At 34.1% G+C, this 25102-nt stretch overlaps 2 protein-coding genes across 3 annotated transcripts; one reads left to right on the forward strand and one right to left on the reverse strand.

Annotated features, from left to right (window-relative positions):
* The first annotated feature begins 350 nt into the window (after nt 1-350).
* LOC113768123 (feruloyl CoA ortho-hydroxylase 1-like) lies at nt 351-3041 on the forward strand. The gene is made up of 3 exons (XM_027312371.1): nt 351-853; nt 1100-1445; nt 2796-3041. Exons 1-3 carry the CDS (start codon nt 351-353, stop codon nt 3039-3041), a joined length of 1095 nt encoding a protein of 364 aa, XP_027168172.1.
* A 929-nt stretch (nt 3042-3970) lies between these two features.
* LOC113782350 lies at nt 3971-21042 on the reverse strand. Of its 2 annotated transcripts, none has more exons than XM_027328250.1 (18): nt 20974-21042; nt 20803-20899; nt 20644-20697; nt 20483-20529; nt 20120-20153; nt 18032-18104; nt 17486-17595; nt 15649-15723; nt 14209-14300; nt 12556-12685; nt 12347-12436; nt 11788-11853; nt 9737-9828; nt 7899-7964; nt 7698-7764; nt 5685-5770; nt 5132-5255; nt 3971-4485 (listed from the first exon to the last, which is right to left on the reverse strand). In XM_027328250.1, exons 1-18 carry the CDS (start codon nt 21036-21038, stop codon nt 4417-4419), a joined length of 1437 nt encoding a protein of 478 aa, XP_027184051.1. In that variant the 5' UTR covers nt 21039-21042; the 3' UTR covers nt 3971-4416. The 2 variants fall into 2 exon arrangements, with proteins under 2 accessions (XP_027184051.1, XP_027184045.1); XM_027328244.1 differs by having other exon boundaries at nt 11788-11856.
* Between the last annotated feature and the right edge of the window lie 4060 nt (nt 21043-25102).

The following is a 25102-nucleotide window of genomic DNA, read 5'->3' on the forward strand; positions in this document are numbered from 1 at the left end:
TCAAAAAAAGAAAAAGAAAAAAGAAAAACTGATTTACCTTGGTGCATTTTCAACAACTTTAGTTCATGTGAATGAGGAACATTCATTTATAGCTAATGTTGGCAATTTACCAACTTTGATGATGATGATTTCTTCTTCTACGCGTGGTAGACTTGACCTGTTCAGACTCAAGGAACTGATGGATTAACTGAATTATGATTTTCCATGGAAGAATGTAGTTTTGTGCTTAAAAAGCCAATCCATCATTCTGCTTATTTATTGGAACCCATTGGAGGCCACTTGCAACACTGATAGATCTGTCTTGGGTGCTTAGCATTTGACAAACACTCGACATTTTTCTCAAAGAAAACATGGCTCCGAGTTTTGATAATAGCAACTCATTGTTTGATTTTGTCGTAAAAAAGGGCAATGGGGTTAAAGGTCTGGTGGATTCAGGAATACAAAAGGTACCTGACAGATACGTCCAACCATCATTTGAGCGAATAGGAAAGCTTGTTGTAGGGTCCTATGAGAATTCTTCGCCTATCGATTTATCAAAGCTGGATGGTCCTGACCACGACCAAGTGGTGGAGGCCATTGTTAGAGCTTCTGAAACTCTTGGCTTCTTCCAAGTTGTTAACCATGGTGTGCCTGTGGATCTCTTGGACTCACTGAAAGATGCGGCACATCAGTTTTTTGCCCAACCTCCAGAGTCAAAGGCTGTTTTTTTGAAGGGAATTAGTCCCAGCCCTCTTGTGAAGTATGGAACGAGCTTTGCACCTGATAAAGAAAAGGCTTTGGAATGGAAAGATTATGTCAGCATGGTTTACACTAATGACTCAGAGGCTCTTGAGCATTGGCCTAAAGATTGCAAGTAAGAAACTTCACTACATAATTAGAATTTCTTTAAACATCTCATTTGTCATCATGGACTAACATGCAGGAGATTTTACAAGCACTATCATTCACTTCTAGTTTTAAACAATTTCAAACCTTTAAAACCCCTGCCGTACTTTTGTGTCAAGTGGAACTCGCTCACCATATCTAAGAATGATGATTCATAAACTCACTAATGTTTTCTCATATTTTCTCAAATTTTCTTCTTTTCCTTTTTGATCAGGGAAATGGCACTTGACTACATGAAATCCTCAATAAAGATGGTGAGAAGGCTACTGGAAATATTATTCGGATATCTTGGAGTGGAAGTGGATGATTCAAGAGTGGAATCACTCTTAGGCTTAAAGATGGTCAACATGAACTTTTACCCTGCATGCCCAAATCCAGAACTGACTGTTGGTGTGGGGCGCCATTCTGATATGGGTACTTTTACTGTGTTATTACAAGATGGTATTGGAGGCTTACATGTAAAAGTAGAAAACGATACTGTTGAAGGTCAAAAAGAAGACTGGTTGGAGATTCCACCGTGCCCCGGTGCTTTAGTTATCAATGTTGGAGATGCATTACAGGTTAGAGCTCCATTCTTAACATCTTTTACTATTCCAATTAGCACAGGTTTGCTTTCCTAAGAGACATAGCGCCATACACATAATCTGAAAAAAGTCAGTGTATATGTTACCTCTCTCGTAGGCATAGTTATTAAATCCGACTGGACAAGCAACTTGCAAAAAGATCGAGTCAATGAGTCATTTGTTCAACCGATGGATACTAATATTTATAATACAAAATAGTAATTTTAGTATACACAAAATGTATAATAAAGTGTTTTTGGATATATAATAACCATACAAACATTAATAGAAGACTTAATTTCATTTTATCATACTTATTACAAATAAATTATGTAGCCAAACATAAAACAAAATTATTTGACTTATCTTCAAGGATATAGCAATACTTTTTTATCAATTTATTAAAAAAAATAAATTTCTAAGTACTCAAATATTGTAACATAATAATAACATTTTTAGTTTGAAAGTTAAAATGATTAATTTCATCAATTTATTTAAAGGAACATTTAGTTATTAAAATAAAAATTAAGCAAATGGTAAATTCTTATACGCATTTAAAAAGAGATCCAATGTCCAAATCTTGTCAAAACTATGTATACATTTTGGTTAAAACAAAGACCTAGAATTGTTTTAAAAAAAAAATGAATCAACAAAAAAATCGTGTAAATTCCTAATTGAACCGGTGAATCAAACTAGTTTCACCAAATTTAATTGGGTCAATTTCGTATCTAGTGACCGGCCACCAAACCAAATTTATCTAGTGACTCAACCACCAAACCAAATTTAATTGGGTCAATTTCGTATCTAGTGACTCAACCCAACCTAATGACCGGCCACCAAACCAAATAGTTCAACCTTTGGACGAGGCAGATTTAATAACTATGCTTGTAGTAACTTTTACGATCTATATCTTTTCTTCTTTTGCTTCCCATGAAAGCGTCAAGCTTGGGGTTGGCGGCATGGTAGTTGGGATACAACCTTTTATATATATATATATGAACACAATAAGCTTTTTGATGATTTTTGAGGTCATCTATTCAACCATCAAGTGTTCTTCCTATCTTCGAGCCAATATAAAGGTACCAAATTTGATTTGGAAATAATTGAGTGCATGCACCAATTTTAAGCTGAACAGGAGCAATGACACTAGGTAAATTCAAATGTACGTCAGTAAATTTATCAAATTTTCACTGCACACCCTTAGAAGTTGATTACCACATCAGACCTCCTCCTCCCCAAATTGTGCAAGATCGAATGCTTCCTGCCTCTTGTACATCGAACAAAAATATTGATATGATTATATGCAATCATACAAGCACTTATTAGGCGTTTTATTTTGTTCCCCAGATCCTAAGCAATGGAAGGTACAAAAGTGCTGAGCATAGAGTTCGTACCACAAGCAAACAAGCAAGAGTGTCCATACCAATTTTTACTGTTCCAAGACCGACAGAGAAAATTGGTCCACTGCCTCAACTGGTGGAACGTGATGGAGTGGCTCACTATAAAGAAGTAATATTTGAGGACTACATGAACAACTTTTTCGGAAAAGCGCATCAAGGAAAGAAATCACTTGATTTTGCCAAAATCAATTAATTTTGCTAATTCTATAGTTTAAATCAGATAAAAATAAAAACAAAAGGAAACCAAATAAAATCCTTACGGCATGTATCAGTGAAGGAAGTAGCTAGGTATTAGGTGGGTCATGAGAAAGAGGTCTGCAGAGAAAGAAGCAAAAGATATTGACATGTCAATAAGCATACAAAAATATCCAGTAAAAACTGCAATATACTAGAGGCGAAGATCATGGCTTGATAATAGACTTGAGCCCTCACCCAGACATTTGGTTTGAGAGTGAAATTTATCCTCTTTGCAACATTACTTTGAAATCACTATGAAACCTGAACCTTTTCTTTTTCATCGTATTATAAGCAGCAAATTTAAGACTTTCAATGTGAATTTGAGTCTACCAAGAGGGTAAATAAATGCATCGTTCATTTGAATCTTCTTGTTTCACGAGTGAAAATCAGTCTCGCTAGTAAAATTGATATCTTGATGCAGTAGACTGAAGGTGGTCAAATAATAAAAAAATTTACAGTTCAAATTTCATTTCTCTTGTGTTGTAGTAACACTTTCAGGATTCAAAAAAAAAAGAAAAAAGATGGGAAAACTCATTGGATTCACCTCCTTATTGCCATCTTGGTTGATGCTCTTACCTAAGTTGCATAAGAAAGCAAGACTCATCAAGCTGCAGAAAAGTAAACTGCTTCCCTCTTCCTCTTGGATTCCCTCCATCAACCTCAGTCAGAAGGGATGAAACAAACAAAAAAGGAAAAAAATTACCTTATCTCAAGCACTAGAGAGCCACAAATGTAAAATGATGGTTCAAAAAGCACAAATAACAAACAAAATCTGCTGCACCGAGAAGCAGCAATTGCAACCTTTCCACCGCCAAAAGATTCCAAACACTCTTCTTCTGATCTGTATCTAAGAACCATAAATTAAACGCATGCACATTACCACTATATTTAATAAGTTAAAAATGATGTAATAAGTCTAATTACCAAAAAGGATTGGCAATCAGTGAAGCAAACTGCAGCCACAAAAAGCTACCATTTTCTATTTTACATACAAATATGATCAAATGTTAAAGACAAACAATACCTTTGCAACCTATATACTTAAACATAAGCCATAGAACTTTTTAAACCTGCACTCGGTGTGCTGTATGATATCAGCCTCAGTGGTATTACCCTCACTCTCTGTGCAAGTTAAAAAGAGCTGAAAATGCTGATTGCCTTGCTGTTGCTGTTTCTCCACTGTCTTTCAAAGAGCGCAATGTAAATGGTCTATTTTATTTAACCCTTTAATGCATACCACAGCAACAACAAAGGCAATAATCTCTAGCGTCTTAAGTTAGATGTTTCAGCAGGCTCGTAAATGATAGGCTTCCATTGTTGGATCCCAAGAATTAGATTGGAGAGTCATCTCCCTCTTGGCGTTGCATGAATCCTTGGGAAAGCAGCAGTAAAGATGATTTCTGACAAAAACCAAAGGCATAGAGCTAAGCATTCTACAAACAACTCAAAAGGCATACACTTTCATTCTTCTTCTTTTTTTTCTTGAGCGAATATAATTTGAAGTTTTTTAATGAATTTTTAGTTGACTGATACTGTCAAAAGACTGAAGCTCTGCAGTACTGAGAAAGATTAAAAGCTAAACTTTTGCGAATGCAGAAAAATATGTTGACCCTACCTCACAGGTTTCAAAACTCAGAACTGTTCGGAGGTTTGTCTACTCACAATTCACATACAAATCAGACTTTTTACTACAATTTTTTTTTTAAAAAAAGTGTTCTAATGAAGTGCATTTTGCTTAAGGGAAGACCTTAGCTTTCCATGAGTTGGCACCAATCAATCCAATTTCAGTACCCTCACTTGGGCCTAATTGGGTTTCCATTAAACTGTGTACTTGTTCAATTTACTTATTGGAGATAAATAATAGTATTATAAATGTGGAACTAGAAAATTTGTTACTGAATTACAGAACAATACCACCAAAAGAAGGCAGATAACTCATGTCAATTATACCCTATTCAAAAGCAAACAAAAAATTTATCACGAAAGCATTGGCAAATAAATATAGAACCGGCATGGTGAACTTGTTCATCTTTTAAATTTACAAACCTTTGTTCCAGCCACAATGGCACCATGAACCGGATGAGCAGTACATGCTGTGACAGCTTCGGAGAGTGGAATAAATGTATTTTGCTTATGCTGACCATTTGCGACCATGTCCTGAGAATCCTCGCTGAGGGAAACAAAATAAGCTTAGCCCAACCTCTTTGCCAAAAGTATTCTAGCCATTGCCTCCCCACTCCAGTTCCAAGTCGAAGCAAAAGGAGTTGATTTTAAGTCTCTCTCTCACATACACACACACATGTATATATACATGTATATATATATATGTGTGTGTATGTGTGCGTGTCTGTAGTAGAGAGGGAGAGAGAGGGAGGGGGAGAGAGAGAGATTTCAATGAATGACCAGAATATTAGCCACCTTTACAAGGCGACATGATTTCACATTTCAGATACAAAAGCATTACAACTAAAATAACCATATAAGCCAACATTCTTCTACAAACTTGCAAAATTCTAGCAAACTAGATTATCTGCAGGGGTATGAACTGCAAAAAGTTCTTGATAGAAAAAATAAAAAGCAACTTATAGGAGTATCTTACTTGTCCACATGACAGGGGGATGTGCAGCGTGGATAGAAATCTAAAAGATGAAGTCCTGTTCTGGAAGATGATCCCACTGCATATATCTGCAACAAAGTCATTTAAGGGATAAAGTCATTCTTTGGTTCTTCTACACTAATTGGAGCGGAAACATGAGAGTGATGGCATAAGATCATCTGCTTATTACGACTTAAGTTTCAAGAGATGAAAGTAGCAATTCATCTCACATAAAAGAAAACAGACAGCAGGCTCGCTTAAGATTGGTCAAAGAGCTTAGTTTATTTTAATTATGATGTTAACAAGGGAAAATTAATTATAGGGAAAATCGTTCAAAACGTCCCTCACATTTTGCAAAACAACATTTTTCGTCCCTCACTTTTAAAAATGTAATTTTACATCTCTTACAAATTCACATTGGCCAAATTTGATCCCTACTTAGGTTTCCGACTAGTTTTTTATCAAAATTCACCATGTGCCTTGCACATGATTATATTTTAAAGGTAAAATTGTCAAATCAAATTTTATATAATTCGAATCATAATCCCTCACATTTTATAAAATAAAATTTTTCGTCCCTTACATTTCACAAAATGAATTTTTTTATCCTTCACATTTTTCAAAATGAATTTTTTCATCTTTTATTGATCATGTGTGTGAATAAATTTTTTTTAAATCCATGTATATATCTGTTTGATTTCACCTGAACAGTACAAATAGAATGTGAAATCAAATAAAGATATATTACATACTATTCGTACTGCTCAAGTGAAATCAAATAGATATATACATGGATATAAAAAATTGTTAGTTTTTCACTTATATTCATTTTCTTTTACTCGAAATTTGAAAATAAAGAAGACATTTAATCCTAACTATTATCGAGTATTTATATCAAATTAAATTTGGGCAGAAAAAATAAACAAAAGAAAAGTATGATAAAAAGAAATAAGTGATTGACATTTTCAAATTTTAAGACAATCACAAGGCAAGTGATTCAACTGTTGGTCTTAAAAGTATCGAATAGAAATTTCATATTTAAACTGAAATTTGTTAGCACAATTATAGAATTCAACTTAGGACCAATTAATTAGATGACATTATTATACAATTCCATAAATAAATTATTACCAAAAGAGAAATGTCACAAATATTGAATAGGTTCAAATGGTGAAATCATATAAATATATAATTGGGTCTCAAACAAAATTATTAGTTTTAAACCCCTATATATATTTATTGAATAGCATGTGTATAACTACGATTAGCATGTTTAGATGAAATCCAATAAAGATAAATTACATGTTATTCGTACTGTTCAGATAAAATCAAATAGACATATATGTGGGTTTATAAAAAAATATCTATTCATACACATGATCAATGAGAGATGAAAAAATTCATTTTGAAAAATGTGAGGGATGAAAAAATTCATTTTTTGAAATGTGAGGAACCAAACAATTCATTTTATAAAAATTTTAGGAACGAAAAAATTCATTTTGTGAAATGTGAGGAACTATGAATTAGATTATGTAAAAATTTGATTTGACAATTTTGCCCTTAAAAAATGATCACATGCAAGTCACGTGGTGAATTTTGGCAAAAAACGAGTCAAAAACTTAGGTAGGGACCAAATTTAGTCAATATGAATTTGTAAACGACGTAAAATTACACTTTTAAAAGCAAGGGACGAAAAAAGTCATCTTATAAAATGTGAAGGACGTTTTGAATGATTTTCCCTTAATTATACATTCTGCATCCCAGAATCGAAGAAATCATATCTACGAATGGCTAGTGCAATGGACAATAAGCAAGCCATGCAGCCATCTTATAATCCAACCAGGTTTTAAAAAAAAAAATCTTGGTTTCAGTAGAGTATTTTATTAGCACAATAATATCAAGCATAAAAAGCACCACATGTATTATGGGTTCTGTAGCAACTATATGATTGAAGATTAAAAACAATTATTGTCCAATAGGCAATGGAGTAGAGTTGGTGCAGACTATTTAACTCACCGAGGACAAAGGTAACCAGGATGGCTTTCTAATGTATGACAAATTGGCCAAGTCATTGAAGTCATCCCTAATCCAACACATCAAGAAGCAGACCAGTAAAAAGCGGGAAAAAATTCAAACAGAAAAAAAAGAAAAGAAAAAAGAATCCAGTGATGCATTCTTCTTGAGGCATTTTAGTTAAAAATTGCTTCTAATACTCACAACCAGGCTGGGGGAGGGCAATGAATATGTGTCACTTGCAAATTATGGACATCAAAAACACCTGACCTGTGGGGAAAATAAAAAAAACATAAGCAAGCAAGTTGGCAGCTAGAGACATCTATATTAGAAATTGAAAGACAGAAAAGATGCAAAAAAGGACACAAACACTGTGCTGTTACTTGTGTGCGCTGATGGAGCTCTAAAAAGGATGCAAACACTGCTATTTGATATCATGAACAATTATATTCAGCCAGAATCACTCATAATCCAAAGCATAGTTTTTATTTTCTATCACAAATGTCTTATCTTTTGCTTTGACGTTGCAGTTTCTACCCCTTGAAGATTCTTGCATGACAGTTTTAACATACATAATTGCAATTATATAACTAGCTTCCCCAATTCCTATATAATAGACTGCAAAGACATCAATAGCATAAAAATTTCTTCCCAGAAATATCCATGACATTCGCATATTAATCAGCTGGACAAATACAATAAGTCCCAGTAGATTAAAAAATAAATAAAAAAAGGCTTCATGCTAGGTTGAATTATTATAGCTGAAAATTAGTTTAAGTTTCTAAAGGTTACAGCTTGAATGACAAAAGTTTTACATTTAAAATGAAATTACATCAGACTTCCATTAAAGGATTTTAAAACAAAGAGCAAAGAAACAAACATGAATTAAGTTTAACGACTGCAGAACCATTGCCTGATCCTCAAATTCAGCTGAAAATCTGGCTTTGAAAAAAAAAAGGAATAAAGAAGCTGGAAATGCTTCCATTTCTAAGGCCCAAAGAAAATTTCCACAGGATCAGTCAAACAAAGAAGCAGCTAAGTTCAAAAAAATTGCAATAACAAGAAACAAAAGCATGTCTTTATCATGAATTAGAACATTGATGTGAATGCAATAGGAAAAACAACAAATTTAATATCTACATTCTATTGCATGACCTACTTTGCTGCGTAGAGCCAATTTTTGTTATTTATTGAATATATGACCTGGTACAGAAGTGCTAATCACCTTACAAATGCAATCAGAAAAAAAGATCCATGGAACTTACTGTGGTAAAGTATGGAGTGCCACTAGCAATGACTATATTCCAGATCAAAAAGAGTCAATTCATTTTCTATTGGGGAACCTGATTTTGTTTCTGAGTGCATGATAGTTAGCTGATAAAAGATGAGTTAAAGGTGATGGAGCACTTATCATTACCTATATCGCATGATCATTAATGATCCACTCCACAACTTCTCAGTAATCAATCAAACAAATCGTCACTTTCTTATTTATAGGTCTACCTAGCTTTTTCTGAACTTTCTACTTGCTTCTTATGTTTTTCTCTGTTTATATTCCTGAATGCTAACTACAGCATTCTAATACTGCTTTCTCCATGAGAATACCATGGGAAAATCACATTGCCATATGTGAAGACCTCCTCCAGTAGAGCTGTAATAGAGTTAAATCAAGTACAAGACTGTACCAAATTCCTAGCAAAAAGTTCGTGATCTTTCTAAAGGAGGTGAGAATTACCCAATAGGAAGATTCAGCTTGGATTAACCAACAAAGAACTTAGGTTTAGAATGTGCACTGACCAGAATATTTTCATTTTTGGCAAATTTTGGCAACATGACCACTTTTTCTGCAACTAGTAGTGTTAGAGCAGTTATACCATGACATAACAACAAGAACAATGAAATGCCAATTGAGAAAAGAAAATCTAAAACTATAGTAGAAAACAAAAGAATCATTTCCCAAGATTTAACATGCAAAATTTGTCTTGCACTTAGTGAAGATGGAAGGGGCAAAGAAAAGCACATCCAGTTAGTGTCCAACCTACCAGCCATCATCAAGATGAAATGCTAATTGATATGGGCAAGATGGATTGAGGTCAACTGAAAGTATCTCCTTCGGAACAATATTTGATTGAGCCTGCATTGTGAAGAGCAGGAATCTAATTTTCAAGCAAGAAAATACTCAGGCCGGCATATTTAATCCAAATAGCATGACCAACATTCTCCATATTCATCAATGACATCAAATATTTCTTCTTGAAACATTTCAGAATGTGCCCATAACCTTGTAAATCAGTAACACATAATAAAGAAACTGCTACATTTCATTCTTTCTGCTAAATGGCAAACTGGTTCGCCCTCTAGTATGCACGATATTTATGAAATAAAGTTAAGTCATTAGCCAAAAAAAAATCCATGAAGGAACCAAGTACTTAAGCAAACTAGGCAGACTGAGAAATGATCAATTGGCATAAAGAAAGGAACCAAATACTCGAAGGTAATTGAACCATTTCTTCCATGAGCTGAAGAAAGAAAAACTAGAACAGGAACATGACTAAAAGGAGAAGATGGAAAATGAAAGTTAAGAGAAAGATGAAACAATGTCATTAACCAGACAAAACCCGAATCAAGGAATACTGACTGCATCAGATGGCACTGTTCTCTTCAACCGTGGATCATTTAAATAAAGGACAACTTAAATGGTAGTTTGAGTTCCACTTGTTGGAGGAAGAAACAATTTATGCATAAGTTGCTGGTCATATTTGGTGGCCTGTGTGATGATGTATACAAAAGCATAAAGAACATTGTACTCCTCTCAATCAACCTAAGCCTTTAAAGAGGTGGATCTCACCATGGTATAAGATTAAGCAAAGATCTCCAGTTCTCTCCGCTCCAGCACTCAATGCTGCTAGCTATAGAAGAATATATCACACTGCTTTCCAACTTAAGCTTTTACATGATGTGGTCATTTAACATACATACATTCTCTTAGTTGTTAGGTTCACCCTAATAATTCAAGTTATAGATCTCTATGATCAAACAAATCCATCGAAGCAAGTGAGGCTGTATGTGTAATAGCATCTACCACTGGGTGCAAAGTTTCACCACAGCAAAATAACACATCCTGCTTTTGAAAGAAATACAGCAATATATATTGAAATAGGAACTAAAATTTCTTGGACAGTTTAGTCTCAAGTTGCTGCTAGTACACTTTTAGTTTTATACATTTATAGGTTATAGCTGCAGCCACAACTTCAATTTACTAGCACTGGATGATTCGAGTCTTTGCCCCATAAGTCCTCATCTAACCTGTTATTTTTCAAACATCATAACCCAAATTAGGGAATTTCCTTAAATGGCAACTTTTAGTGCTCTTCAATATTCATCCGTAAATTACTGCTTCATAGCCATAAAAGATTACAGGAACAATGCCAAAAAATTTTGCATTTGTGTGATGGAGAGAATATATTTGCATCCATTTACCCTTGATGGAAGAACATCATATTTAGACTTTCATCTCAATTCCTGTTTCTGGTGTCTTTGTTTCATCACCTTTAGTTTTCTTATTTCAGTGAATAAGGCTATTATTTGTCAGCTGGAGATCTTATGTTTACATTGTTCAGCCACACTGATTGATGGTTCATCAAAGACCTTTCTGAAACTACTCCTATTTTCCTTCACTACGATGTCATGAAGAAAGTCAACTTAATAACAACTATTGTTTCTACCAATTTGAAGGATAGACTCACATTTGATCACCATGAACTCAACAGAGAAAGTCAAAGACTTTTCCGAGTTAGAAAAAGCTCCTCCATCCCATTAACATTGTCATCAAATTCTAATCCACCCTGGAATCAACCGTTCGCACTTTTAGTAAATATAGCAACATGTCCCCTTGGTGAAAGTTAAGATTCATGAAAAATACTATTATTTGGATTCTTCAAACACCGTGGCAGTCTGTCTTTCATAATCAATTCTTACATCTAATCAGACCAAAGTCAAATTCTTTCTGCACAATGTACCAGGTTAGAAGCACCATGCATGCACAATTGCTTCAGGGAAAAAGCATGAGCATGTAAATGTGATGAATGCATACCTTCAAAGATCCAATTTTCTCAAATTCAGAGGCTAGCTTCACAGATGTTATAGGAGAATAATATGCCTGCTATAAGGAAAATGATCCATTAGAGAAATTATATAATAATACTGGCTATTATGAATGCAGATGGCTGTTCTCTTTGCACAATGATCTGAAAGACAATGGCAACAATTAAGAATTAAGTAACAATTTATCGTCCTCATAAATGTGCAAGTGTGATGTGTGTAACCAATTAGAAAAAGTCATCACTCGTTATATTGAAAGTTGAATTACAAAAGTAAAAGTATATCAGTGCATAAGGTGCAATTTAGGACACTGATTTTTATAAGAAGTGTAAAATTGCTGTGATCAATGAGGGAAACTGTACCCAAGATACATCAAGATCTTTGTAGAGTCTAGAGAACAGAAAAGAACATAAAGCTGTTGACTCTTTGCAGGAAAGTACTATTCAGAAAGCTTAACACAGTTACCTACTGTACCATGTGCTGAACATGTAAGCATGTAAGCACTAAAAGAAAAAGATTAAAAAAGAAACCATAAGTTGTAAGAGTAGAACCATTTTGTTATTTTGGAAAGCAGCTGATGAGCTTCCTCCACGTAGATCCCACATATAGATAACGCCATGTTTGCTAGCCCCAAAAATAACCTGCTGGTTCAATGTAATATGATCAATCATAAAGCATATCATTCTTTATGAAAGCCTCAGTTAAAAACATATGATTATTTATCCTTCATACAACTTAGTTAATAAGATCAAGAAATGACCTGATTATCAATGTTAAACTTGATACTATTAATTGCACTGGTAGAATTCGTTGTCAGATCAAGACACGGAAGATTACTCATTCTTCTATCCCAAATATTAACCATACCAAGCATATCAGAAGCAAGTACCCTGTTGAAGGAAGCATCAAATGAAAAAAGTGAATAAAGTTAAGGCTTCATGAAGAAATGGTAGTGAATACTTAAAAATGGCATATGAAGGTTTTTCCCAATCAGACAAAGGTCAATGCAACCAACATTGCAAAGGTAAATGTACTGACAGCTTATTATGTAAATAGTCTGAACATCAAGCAAAGAAGAAAAACATACAGCAGAATTGAATATGGAAGAAACATGTAATTCAAGGAGATTATCTCAACCCGACCTCCTCCCCGCCACCTAGTACCCAAGTCCACTAAAGCATGCATAAACTCAAAGTCTGACAGTAAGAAGATTTTAAGAGCAGAAATTCCTTGCAATGTTATTACATTATTTCTGCAGAAGTCTGAGTAGTGAATCTTTGCAACAAATCAAGCATAGTTTCTCAAACACAGAAATTCTCCATAGAAAAAGGTCCTATGAAAACCATCATGGCTAAAGATGAGATGAATCAAGCCAAGTGTTGCACGTGTCAACCTTGGCTTACTCATCAGCTAGTCAAAATTCTGAGTTCAGCTCAAGTACCACTTAAAAAATCCAATTCTGTTGAAGCTTGGGTCATGGAGAAACTGGAGGTTCAAGATCAAGCTTGCTCAACTCACAAGGAGTAACAAGCTAACCTTGAGTTCAAGTTTGAATTTGGAAATTTGATGAATTTTATTACATGTAATACCAATCACATTTTTGAAATATATGTTAAATTGCAAGTTGTAATACAAGTATCACAATGTTTGACACTTTAATTTTGTAATCTATTGATAAGTAAATGCTAATTTCATAAAGCACAATATCTAACCTCACTTCTTAAGTCTTATGGATTGATATCAAACTTCAAAGCATGGACTGCTGAAAGAGTAGCTACTGCAAATGTAGCAACCAACATGCTTTTTCATCTCAGAGAACCATTTTTTTTAATGGCTTCTGCAACACTTCATTCCTAATACTTGCAATTTCCATATTGTGCAACCTTTTATAAGCTTCACATCTATAAGCTATCCAGACTTCTGACAAATACTTGTATATTCGGTCCACAAGATTTGAGTCTTTTATGCAAGCATCAATTATTTAAACAACAAGAGCTTTTTTTCCCCTCTTCAGTTGTTTCAAACTGTAACTCAACATTCTAGCATGACATTATTTTTTTTTTCCCAGAGGACCTGTGGTGTTTCAAAATTGTCTCATCTGTTTTAATTCCAATTAAAGGTCAACCAACACACTGAAACTTCGAATTTTCCTACTTGATTCATATGTAAAGTATCCAGAGAGGAAAGAGTTGCCTAACTAGAATGGTTACAGTAGTTTCTGCAAAAAATCAGGCATATATACATCAAAAACCCTACACTTCTGCCACTCTCAAGGAAAAATGACAGAAATAAAATCTTTTACCTTACAGCTGATGGCCTTCTATAACTCATAGTTTTAGAAATTACATCCACTTTCAAACTAGAACTGTCAATCTCAACAGCAAAAATAATAATGTTTCCACTTTTGACCAACCTTGACTTATCATTTGAAGAAAAAGCTACATCAGATAAACCCTTCTGTACAACACAACCATGAACACCAATTGTAGGCCTCTTTTTCAATACCTGCATGAGTGATAGAAAGAAACAGATTCAGAATGGACAATTTGAAAGCTTAAAATCTTAATCTTGATGAAAAATCAAAAGATGGCCCAAGATTGATAGAATTTGAAATGGTAGTTGTAACATGATATTATTGAGTAATAGTGAAAGGAACATCTATTTCGTCCCTGGTAATTTCCAAAATTCCACATAATGGAGAAAAATTGGAAACACAAAAGCCAAATTGCAATCTGAATATTTATCATACAAATAGTTGCAACATCTCCTAATAATCAAAGAATGTGTAGGTGTAAATCACAGCTGCATATAAATTAGCCTTACTATTTCAAACCCTGATGAGACAAAACATCAGCAGAATTTAATCACCAACAGTAATACATGCATGAAGCTAGAAAGAAGAAGGTTCCTTTGGGTGGCAGAAAGAAATCATAAAATAAGATTCCAGCCAGAGAGTAATCAGAGTAGGCACATCAACATGCATGTATCAAAAAGGAAAATGTTAGATAGAATTCTTCTACTTTAGGACAATTATAACAAATAAAATGCAACAAAAGTAAGCTGGCAAGAAATAATAGCCTAAACCTTTGTCTTATCTTTAAAGAAAACAAAAACTTAAAGGTCCAAGAAGATGAACTGCAGTTAAGAAAATGTTCCAGAACTTTATACCTCTAGAGTTTTGCGAGTACAAACTTTTGCAAGTTATCTTGATTTTAGTACACATTTGAACATTGATAAAGGTTGGTGCACTTAAACATGCACCTAAAATCAGAACGAATTTAGATTCAAGGTTGGAAAAATTAGATAAAATAGGAACATTATTAAGAAAAACATCAAAGCGAAAGCAGGAACATAGAGGAAAGCGCATCCAAAGAGAATAATATGGTACATTCAGAGGAATGAGACACTACACCATGCAATTTCACTTTCACAAGAATGAACTTCCACTACAAATTTCTTCCCCTTATGATGAAGGAAAAATAGTGGTCATATTCTGTTTTCTGACATATGTTTACCAACGACAGACCATACAATTCAGAACACAACAATCAAGTCACCATCAGGAAGTGAAAGTAACTGTCTGGACAGCACTCTGTTACAAGGAAATCCGGTCGAAAGGAATTATACGAAGTTTAGAAATTCCATTGAAAACTGTCATATGATATAAGCACCCATTTCAACTTGAAAATTTATTTTGGAACTTGTATAAACCTCTACCAGGGTTCTTTTGGCATGATGAAACTACTTAACACTCCAATTACAAAGTTTTCCCTGATACTAATACTCATATGTGTTTCAAGATTGATGTTTCATAAAAGTTGCATTTAAACAACATGCAGAAAGGAATACTTACTTCAACAGGTTCAGAGGAGATATATCCAATATCATAGATATGAAGTTCTCCACTTTTTCTAGATGTCAAGGCAACCTAAACAAGAAAGGAACAGACCATTTCATTGACTCTGAACCCAGAATATAACCACTGACAAAAAGAAATTGAAAATTAATAGAGCAATAAAGAAACAAGCAGAAGCATTATCCAGTAAGAAATACCATGACTGAACTTAAAGGAAAAAGGATTTTAGATTCCTAATGTTACAACTTGCAACGGAGTAAAACTTCAAATTCTTAAGCCATGCATATGAATGTTGTTGGCCAACTACAGAATTTCCCAAGCAGCCAAAAAACTAACTAATATTTATCAATATTAAAGAAATCAACAAAGGAAAGAAAAACCAGAAATGTATGCTTCAATTCCAACGTTTACCTCACCAATATTTCAAATTTTTCTTGCACATATGATTAAGGATGTGGGCAGATAGCACTAATAAATGAAATGAATAGATTGAGAGACCTTTAGGAAGAGTAGCACTCTACTGCAGAGCATTAAGCTACATGATTTGTTAAATCTTAAAGTCACAAAATTCAACTGGTATTCCTTCTTTCCAATCAACAAGATATGAAAAGGTTAATGTGTCAGTAGAAAAGCACAATATAGTAAAATATGTTGTTATAACTCGGACATTAGATGTCCACAACCAATTTCAATAACCAAAACGTAATTAAGACATGCCTTGGGATCATCGGGCAGAACCAAATCATTGAAGTACTAAGTCCTCTACTGCCTTCCTAAGATAAGAAACACTCACTGAATATGCAAATTGGAGAAATGGATGAGCTAATCAGAAATTACAAGGCTGTTTCTTCCACTCCCCATTGCAAGAATGGAAGAGAACAAGCAAGTTGGAAATTTTAGTAGCTAGTGTACATTCTACATATCCTCTTTTTAGTAAACCAAAAAGAGTTCTGAAAAAAACAAGGATTTATTACTATTATCAAATAGAAAGTGAAAAGTGATACTTTAAGACGAGAAAACTTTTTCGCGTCTCTACCGCCATGTGCTGCATATACAAGAGTTTTTCTCATGGGGTGACAATCAGCATTATTGCTGATTTGATGGTAGAAAGCAATTTGCTGCTTTATGCTTTTCTATCTATTTGGTTTGTTTCCCTTGAACTATTAACTAAAATCATTTATTTGAGTATTAAGAATGACTTTTACTTCTGCATACCAGAAAGAATTTAAAAAAATAGACTTTGCCTTGGATTTAGTATATCTACCAATATCAGACCTTGCCCCAATATCAAAATCCTGGGACAGTTAATAATAAGTGCTTAAATTAACATAAGAGTAATAATAATGACAGTGACAATAATAATTAATGATATACATTCCATAAAGACAGCAAGGGCAGTGTTCATAATAAGCAGACATACTGTAACAAGTGTTTTTGTGTAAAACAGAAAGCAATTACATCCTCCAGTCTTAATTAAGAGAAAAGAATGCAAAAGTCACTCTTGTGAAATTATTAAAGAACCAAAAATATTGCATTATGAGCTTCATGTGAAATTACTTACTACTCTTGAAGCACAGTCAGCTAGAATCATTTTAAAAAGGATGTACCAAGAGAATACTTATGCTCCGTCTCTTAATTTTTCAGTTCATATCTAAAGGGTATGTGATATGACCTCTAATTATCTTCAACTGATAAGCACTCACTTCTTTTCCCTTCATCAAGCATGGCCATGAAAACTATGCAATACAGTCTTTTAGTTACAAAGATAATAAACAACTTACAGATATAACATGTTTTGAAATGCATAAAGTTGGAAGTGGAAGGTCATTCAAACCTCATCTTCATTTGCAAGGTTCCATCTAACAACATCCAGCGGCTGATGTGCAGAAATGTGCAGAACTTGCTTTGTCTCATCTTCTTTTACTATAAAATTCTTCAGGCTTACTGGGGAAAGGAGAAGAAGGCAATTTTGAGACAAAACTTGAAATGTGAAGGAATTTGAGAAAAGTAAACAAAAAGAAAGTACCACCAAATTCTCGTTCTGAACTAGGAACAAAAAGAAAATACCAAAAAGTAAACAAAAAGAAAATACCACCAAATTTTCATTCTGAACTAGGAGCAAGGGTTGATAAAGCCAAATAAAAATGCAGTATCAAGTAACTGGGTAACCAAATGAAACTAACAACAATATGGGTAAACCAAATTCACAGTACTTTCAATAGAAAAACATGTTATAAATCCATATATCCACCAGAATCAGAGACATAAAATACTTAGCATCTTCGAGATTTTGTGCAACAGATAGTACGCATTCTATTGAGAAAATTCACATAAAAATATCTGCTCCATAAAGAATTCCAGAAGATTAACGATATATTACCCTGGCAATAGAGCTCCTCAAAATCATGAACAGTTAAACAACCTGACTTTGTGACTGAGGCCAGGTAAATCCCCTGTCAAGAAATGCATCAACTGTCAAATATGACTAGTTAAAATGAAGTAAAATATCTGAAGCAACTAGATTCTCATCGGCGTCAGAACTGATTTTTAGAATTTCCACCCTATCTAAACCTGTATTATTTGAAATTATGATCAGACTAAATGGCTTTCACATAGTGTTTGATGACTTAAAACAAGAAAAACAAACAGAAGTCTAAAAATGTAATTGCTCAACAAATTAAAAACCTTATACCTATGGAAGGTCTTAAGATAACCTTGTAATTCAGCTGGATTGATCTCAAAAGAAAGAGCACAAAGACAAATAAAAAAGAATGCAAACTCAAACACTAATAGATGAAGTACATAAAGGATCACAGCACTAGTTTTTAAAATAGTGAAATGCCTCCAGAAGATGTGTTTCCTTTGTCTAATCAACTATAGTTTTTATGATAGAAAGTAGCACACTTCTGAACACTGCCAAACTCAATACTTTGTCAGATCAGACAACACCATCCCTGCTTACTAAAACAAATGTCATTCAACTCAAAAATGTCCTCTTCCTGATCCTAATACATGCATATTCAGCTTTGTGCCTTTGCGAGAGAGGTAGAGGAGAATCTTACACCTAATATCACATTTTAAGGATGGAAACTAAAATCTGCTACATCTGCTGATGGCCATACCACACAAATAATAAAACAAAGATTGTAAAATTCCTTAAACAATGAATTTGTTCACACCACTCACCTGTTCTCTTTCAGTTGTAACAGAAGGCATATGTTTCTACAGCTTTGTACTGGATACTGACTGAATGACACATGTAGGACACTCACTCCATATTTAAAAATCTTAGTGACATATAACACTCTAATCTTCTTCCCATTCTTGTGCAGATGATATGACATCTTTCTTGATAATCTCTACCATATATGTACACACAAAGCGGGAGGAGTGGTTTGGTGTAAACATTCTGTGTCAGTTCTTATAATCCCTTTTTTACCCTTCTAGTTAACTCCTCACGAATAACCATGTGTATCACTTGAAATCAACTTCTAATATCACACTACTGAAACACACCACTTCTATTTTCATACAAACTAATATCACACAAAATACAAACTACTTTTCCATGTCCTCCATCAGAATCTTTTTCCATATGAACCTACTTCTGTCTTTTGCCATAGATTTTCATGCTTTATGTAATTATCCCACAGCTGATTGTGAAGTCCCATCATGAGCACTTAGAGTACGTTGTTCTTCATCATTTTCTTAAAAGATTTATTTACCTGTTAATCTGGTTGATCGTGTCATTCAATGTTTTGTTTCATTTCTCTGGGATTTTGTTTTGTTAAGTCTTTTATTCATCCAAATTTTACTATTGTTGATACATTTTAATGTCATCACTTTGGCTTTTCAGCTCAGGATTCTGGATGGATTGGTACAGTTCAGAATTTATTATTGGTCACACTCTCATTGAGTGTACGTCAATCACTAGTTAGAATAAAAGAACTATTCACAAAATGTCTTCCTTATTACAGAATGTATACATGTACAGCTTAAATTCATCATGTTCCATGCATATAGGAATGATCTCCGTGCTCCAAGAGAACATATAAGACAATGCCCAACGCAATGATACATCTTCATACTACTAATTAGTATGAGTCGAAGTCACTTTCACCTAATCAAATTTATATGCGCAAACACACTTCAGTAGAACTGAACAGTTAAACATGGAAAATGAATCTGACATCTATGTTCCTGTCCTTTTATTTGCATATTTACAAGGCCAGACCATTCATCACTAAAAACTGATATGATATGTGAACTAGTTCTCCTGCTTCTTACAATTGTAAAGAGCACAAAACCAGAAGCCTAATTTCCTTTTAAACTCTTCCTATCAAGGAGGGAGTCCATTCCAGTAAACTTGTGCTTGAACAAGAAAAATGGCAATCAATTTCACATGATAATGAATCAGTTAAACTAAAAATAGAGTTGGTTTCAGACAAGAAAATGAAGTGAAATTCACCTTGCTATCAAATTCCACTGCTGATACACCCTGCCTAACCACAGATTAAGGAAACATCAATAGACATTCCACAAAAACTTTAAGCCAATACAAATTGCAATTCCTAATGCCAAATGCACTTTTGTTTCTTAAATTACAAAGAAAAACAAAGAACTATGATTGTCCCTTGAGCAATTGTCTTCGAGAATATAACAACAAACAAAAACAAACAAATCTTAGTTAATGCTTTTTCTTTTTGGGTAGATTCATCATCCCCAAACATTCAATACTTAGCACAAAGATAATGAAACACCAAATCTAGAAATTAAAAAAAAAAAAAAAGTAATTCAATTCACACAGTTGCAAAGTAAAGAGATAACGAACATCGTCACCGATCTCGGATTATTGGAACCACCAGCAAACCACTCCACCTTTATTTAAGAAAAAAAACTGTCATTTCCCAAGTATTTTAAAAAAAAAAAAACTAAACAAAATTGTTTCAGAAAGCAAAATAACCAAAAAAAAATTATTCAAAATTACCGTACATGAGTTTGGCATGGCGAACCATCAATATGATACTCATGAGGAAACGCTCTAATCTTTGCACAAATTTCAAATAATAATAAAAAAGAAAAAGTCAGTGAAAACTCTAGAAACCTAATTAGTTTTAAAAAATAATGATAATTACAATAATTCGCCGTCACCTGAGAATAGGATTGCATGGCTAAGCTAGAAATATTGTGACGATACTTTGAATCAAATTTTCCGATCAACTCCACCAGACTTCTCTTCCATCTAGGTCTACAAATTCACGAATTTTGACTACAACTGAAGTAATTTATTTCTTCAGAAATACAAAGGAAAAATGTTAGTACCTTTTGGTGATGGATTTCTTAGCAGTTTGAGAAGGCGGAGCTGCAGGTACTAAGTATTTCTCCATTGATTTCTTTCTTCAGATGATCCGCTTGAATCTCGAATTATTACTCTATAAGTTGATGTTTGTCTATTTCCCGCCAATAACTTGTTTTTCCCCCTTTTTCTTGCGCGGGAACTATTTTCATTTTCTTTTCTTTTCTTTTCTTTGTTGCTTTTTTATTTTGATGGGATGTTAAGTAGATTGAATTAGCCTCCAGGAATTAACAATTGCAATTTACACGCTAATATCTCTGAATATTGCCCTAAAAAAGTTGGAAAAATAAAGAAAGTGGAAAGGGGTTTCTTTTTATGGACTCATCAAGTCTTGCAAAGTCCCCGACTTATGCACGATAACCAATCTATGCTTTTTTTTCGATCATTGCAATTGCTCATTTTTTTTTAAATTAATATGTTTACACGCAGATTTTAAAGTAAAAGTGTTATCGAATTTAAATAGAAGTTATGTAATTAAAACTAGTATCTAATTTAAATTGGAGTTGTGTATAAGAAATACAATTATTGTTTAAATGTTATTGAAAGTATATTCAATCAAAAAATAGTAGTAAAAAATGTAAACTAATTCATTAAATGAATTAGAAAAAGGATAGCAAAGTAATTCATTAATATAATTGAATTGATAAACTAATTAATAAGTAATCGAACAATACATGAAACCTCTATTGTGACAGCCCCACTTCCCCCTAAGGCGAACCAAAGGGTTCGGCGGACCGCCTGCCAAACTTTCGCCGGGACTCAGTCATACTTCAAGCAAATCCGAAATAAAACCACAAAAAAAATCGAAATAAAGCAAGTCCGAAATCCAAAATTTAACGTGAAACTTATATGCATTTCTATCTCGAAAGGGAGTACGAATTCAAGAGTACAAAGATTTTCAATTCTTTATACATCCAGCCCGTGCCAACGCTAGGGCGAAAACCATTACAAAATTCAAAGATCTAGACTAAACTAGTTTATACAGAGCTCTCGTCCTTGCTTGTCTTCCCCTGCTAAGGAAAACAAAATTAAAGGGATGAGCTAAAAGCTCAGTGAGGTTCCAATCACATAATTAAACAATGAACTCAATACATTAACCATAGATAACCAATAATTCAAGTAACATTTACAATATAAAGCAATAATACATTCATTAAAAGGATACGTGCTCACGAGGAGCCATTCGTTCATTCATTCATTCTCCTTTCATTCCCTTATTCCTCCAATCATTTGAAAATGCATTTTTGTAAGTAAAACCCCTCATTCGCATTGATATTCGTTCATTCATTTCATTTACCCCCTCCTGGACGTTGGCCAGGCTCCACCAGACTTCAAGGTAATACTCGAGTATACCAAACATTCACCCAGGGTCACCATATCGCCCGACCGAGTCCGCTTCTGGCTCGAGTCGATCGGTAACGAAGGGCAGGGCTCAATTCAGCCAAAAGGCTTACATTCATGCACAAGTAACGTTTCAATCGTTCAATCATTGAAAATGTCACAATCATTTAGGTCGAGTGCGATAAAGTACACACTCGCCTAGAAAACTCTTTTGGCAATCATTGAGAGCACTTAACACATTATCAAATATTCACAATAAGCCATGTAGTCAAGGGAAATATAACAAACAAGGAACACTCACCAATTATCCAAATAATTTACTCTCGAGCGTCGGGTTTGTTTCCTGGCTCACAGCTATTTCCTGGGACAAGTTAATAATTTCAATGTAACTATATAATCTGTAGATGATCATTTATCATTCTTACATTATTATTTAAACTATTAAAATCAAGTTTGACCTTGAAATACAAATTTAACATTCTTCATATTTATTCATTCTTTTATTTTCGAAACTTATTGACTTTATTATTTTTAATTCATGAAACAAACCTATCTTCAAGTTTATAAACTTGTATAACCGTTCAAACCAATATACTTTCTTAATCCAATATTAATTATGACTTATAGATACTCCATTGGTTCTCCTTTTAACAAGCCAAGGTCTAAGTTGTGTGCACTTTAAATTTTATTTCACTACACTAGCCTCTCAAATTCTATAGCCTTTAAAATATTTGTGAAGACAATATTAAATAATTAGAGGCCACTTTACGTATATAACTATCGTGAGTTTTTCACTCAATCGTCTTAGTTTAACTCTACTTATGGAACTAGGTATAGTCGTTAATTCTCAGAACAATCGTAGCTATCATTTATGAAAGCTTACAGGTTGGAAATTAGAAGAAATGCTGGTTAAAACTAGTTCCTCACGGCTAGCATCTTAGCAAGTGCATTCGGAAACAAAATGAAAGGCAACGAGAAAGGCAGCTTTGCCATCCTCTGGTATTTCGATCATAACTAGAGGTACACTTATCGGATTGAGGCAAATTTTATAGCGTTTCGAAGCTAAGATATAGACCTACATTTCTTATGAAGATATCGATACCTAGTTGTCACGTTTTCAAGGCCAAAATGGGTCGGTCAGAAGCACAATCTGTTTCATTTCTTGGACAGCAACCAAAACTAGTAACGTTACTTCAAGCTTTCGGCAAAACGCTATTCTTTCACTTGCTTAAAGCTCTAAATATTTAAAGTACATTCAGTCCAGCATAAACCAAGATGAAGAGCATCTAGTTTCAACAGATTACTCAACCCAACAGCCACGCATAACAATCTGACATCAGCTAAGACTTTGGACAACTAAAGCTTCCAGCAGTGCCGCAGTTTAATATGCAACATTTTTACCATAACTCCTTCAGTTTTAACTCCAGGTCATCATGCTAAATACAAGTATTAAACTACCGAGTAACTTTAGATATCAGATGTGAAAGTTTACAGAGAGGAGTTTGAAGGAAAAACTGATCAAAGGTTTAACTCTCTCTCTCTCTCGGCCTTGATAGAAAGCTTCGGACAGCAATCAATCTTTTAGCAAGAAATTCCTCCATTAACTACTTCATTTCATACCCAAATCTAACATGCATGCCAAAACTAAAATATTATGCAATGAACTAAGCTTCAACGTAGGAGTTTAGAACCAAAATATATAAAGAAACTTGGACATTTCTATCTTTCCTCCTTCGGCCAGCATAGCAGAAACTTCCAACTATTTCCTTCAACCAAACTTAGCTTTTCTTAGCTACAATCCAACATGCAACCTTAATATTCAAGTGTACTGAATAACTAAGAGGTTTTTACAGAAAATTTTCTTTGTTTATGGGCTGCAACTCAACAACTCTCGGTTCCCTCCATTTCTGTCCAGTTCTCATCTTTTTCTCCTTTATCAGATTTCTCCTCTATTAAAACTCATTATGCCTTGCTAAAACTAACATGCAGCTTGTATATATACTCATTTGTGCCAAATAAGCAGAAGGTTATGGTAGATTCTCAACGTTATCATCCTAAGATATTAAAACAGTTACAACTTCTAGTTGCTGCAATTTCATAATTTCTGCATACGTTTCTCGCACCAGAACTAATTTCTTAGCTAACTCAACATATATAGCTCATGTTTAATGGATTAAACCAACTAAACAGAAAGTGGTTATAGCATTTACCTCTTCCTCCTAGGTTTAAATGTTGCAGACTGCTTCGATTGCTATTCCAACTCCTCACTCGACCTCCCTGTTCCCTTTTGCCTTCGTTGGTATAGTTTCTTAGTTAGCTGATAGTGGAGCTTGCACTTTCTTTTTCCTCACACTTCGTCTCACTCACTCGAGTCTGCTTTAGGAAGAAAAACAAGAAAGGAAGACAACTTTTCTTCTCAACTCCCTCGGCTCTCTCTCTGGTTTATCTCACGGTGATAATAAGCAAAGTAATAAGTAGTTATATTCTTCTGGTTTTCTCTCGGCCTTATTGATTAAGGAGATCAGATTGTTTCCTTTTGGCCACCACCCAGTTTTTGTTTCTTTTAAGCTGCTCTCTATCTGTCACGGCTTATTCAGCAATTTGGTGATGCATTCCCTTCCTGGCAGCTGTCTCAACTCACCGCTCCAATCTCAGATAAATCCTAACCTCCCACCGCTTGGAATTTAGCAGTTAGCATTCGGTTCAATGAAATGTATTCCTTTCTCTTGGTTGGTTTCTAAATTCTGATAATTT

Source organism: Coffea eugenioides, chromosome 1 (genome assembly GCF_003713205.1).
Source record: "Coffea eugenioides isolate CCC68of chromosome 1, Ceug_1.0, whole genome shotgun sequence".
Taxonomy (NCBI): Eukaryota; Viridiplantae; Streptophyta; class Magnoliopsida; order Gentianales; family Rubiaceae; genus Coffea; species Coffea eugenioides.

Excerpts from the sequence above, each read along its gene's own strand:
- LOC113782350 (XM_027328244.1), bottom strand. The coding sequence starts at position 21,038 with ATGGAGAAATACTTAGTACCTGCAGCTCCGCCTTCTCAAACTGCTAAG. Across the intron at positions 5,771-7,697 it reads CCTGGTTACCTTTGTCCTCG|ATATATGCAGTGGGATCATC; the intron begins GTGAGTTAAATA and ends ACTTTGTTGCAG. Across the intron at positions 4,486-5,131 it reads CCATTGTGGCTGGAACAAAG|AAATCATCTTTACTGCTGCT; the intron begins GTTTGTAAATTT and ends GGTTTTTGTCAG.
- LOC113768123 (XM_027312371.1), top strand. The coding sequence starts at position 351 with ATGGCTCCGAGTTTTGATAATAGCAACTCATTGTTTGATTTTGTCGTA. Across the intron at positions 854-1,099 it reads CATTGGCCTAAAGATTGCAA|GGAAATGGCACTTGACTACA; the intron begins GTAAGAAACTTC and ends CTTTTTGATCAG. Across the intron at positions 1,446-2,795 it reads ATGTTGGAGATGCATTACAG|ATCCTAAGCAATGGAAGGTA; the intron begins GTTAGAGCTCCA and ends TTTGTTCCCCAG.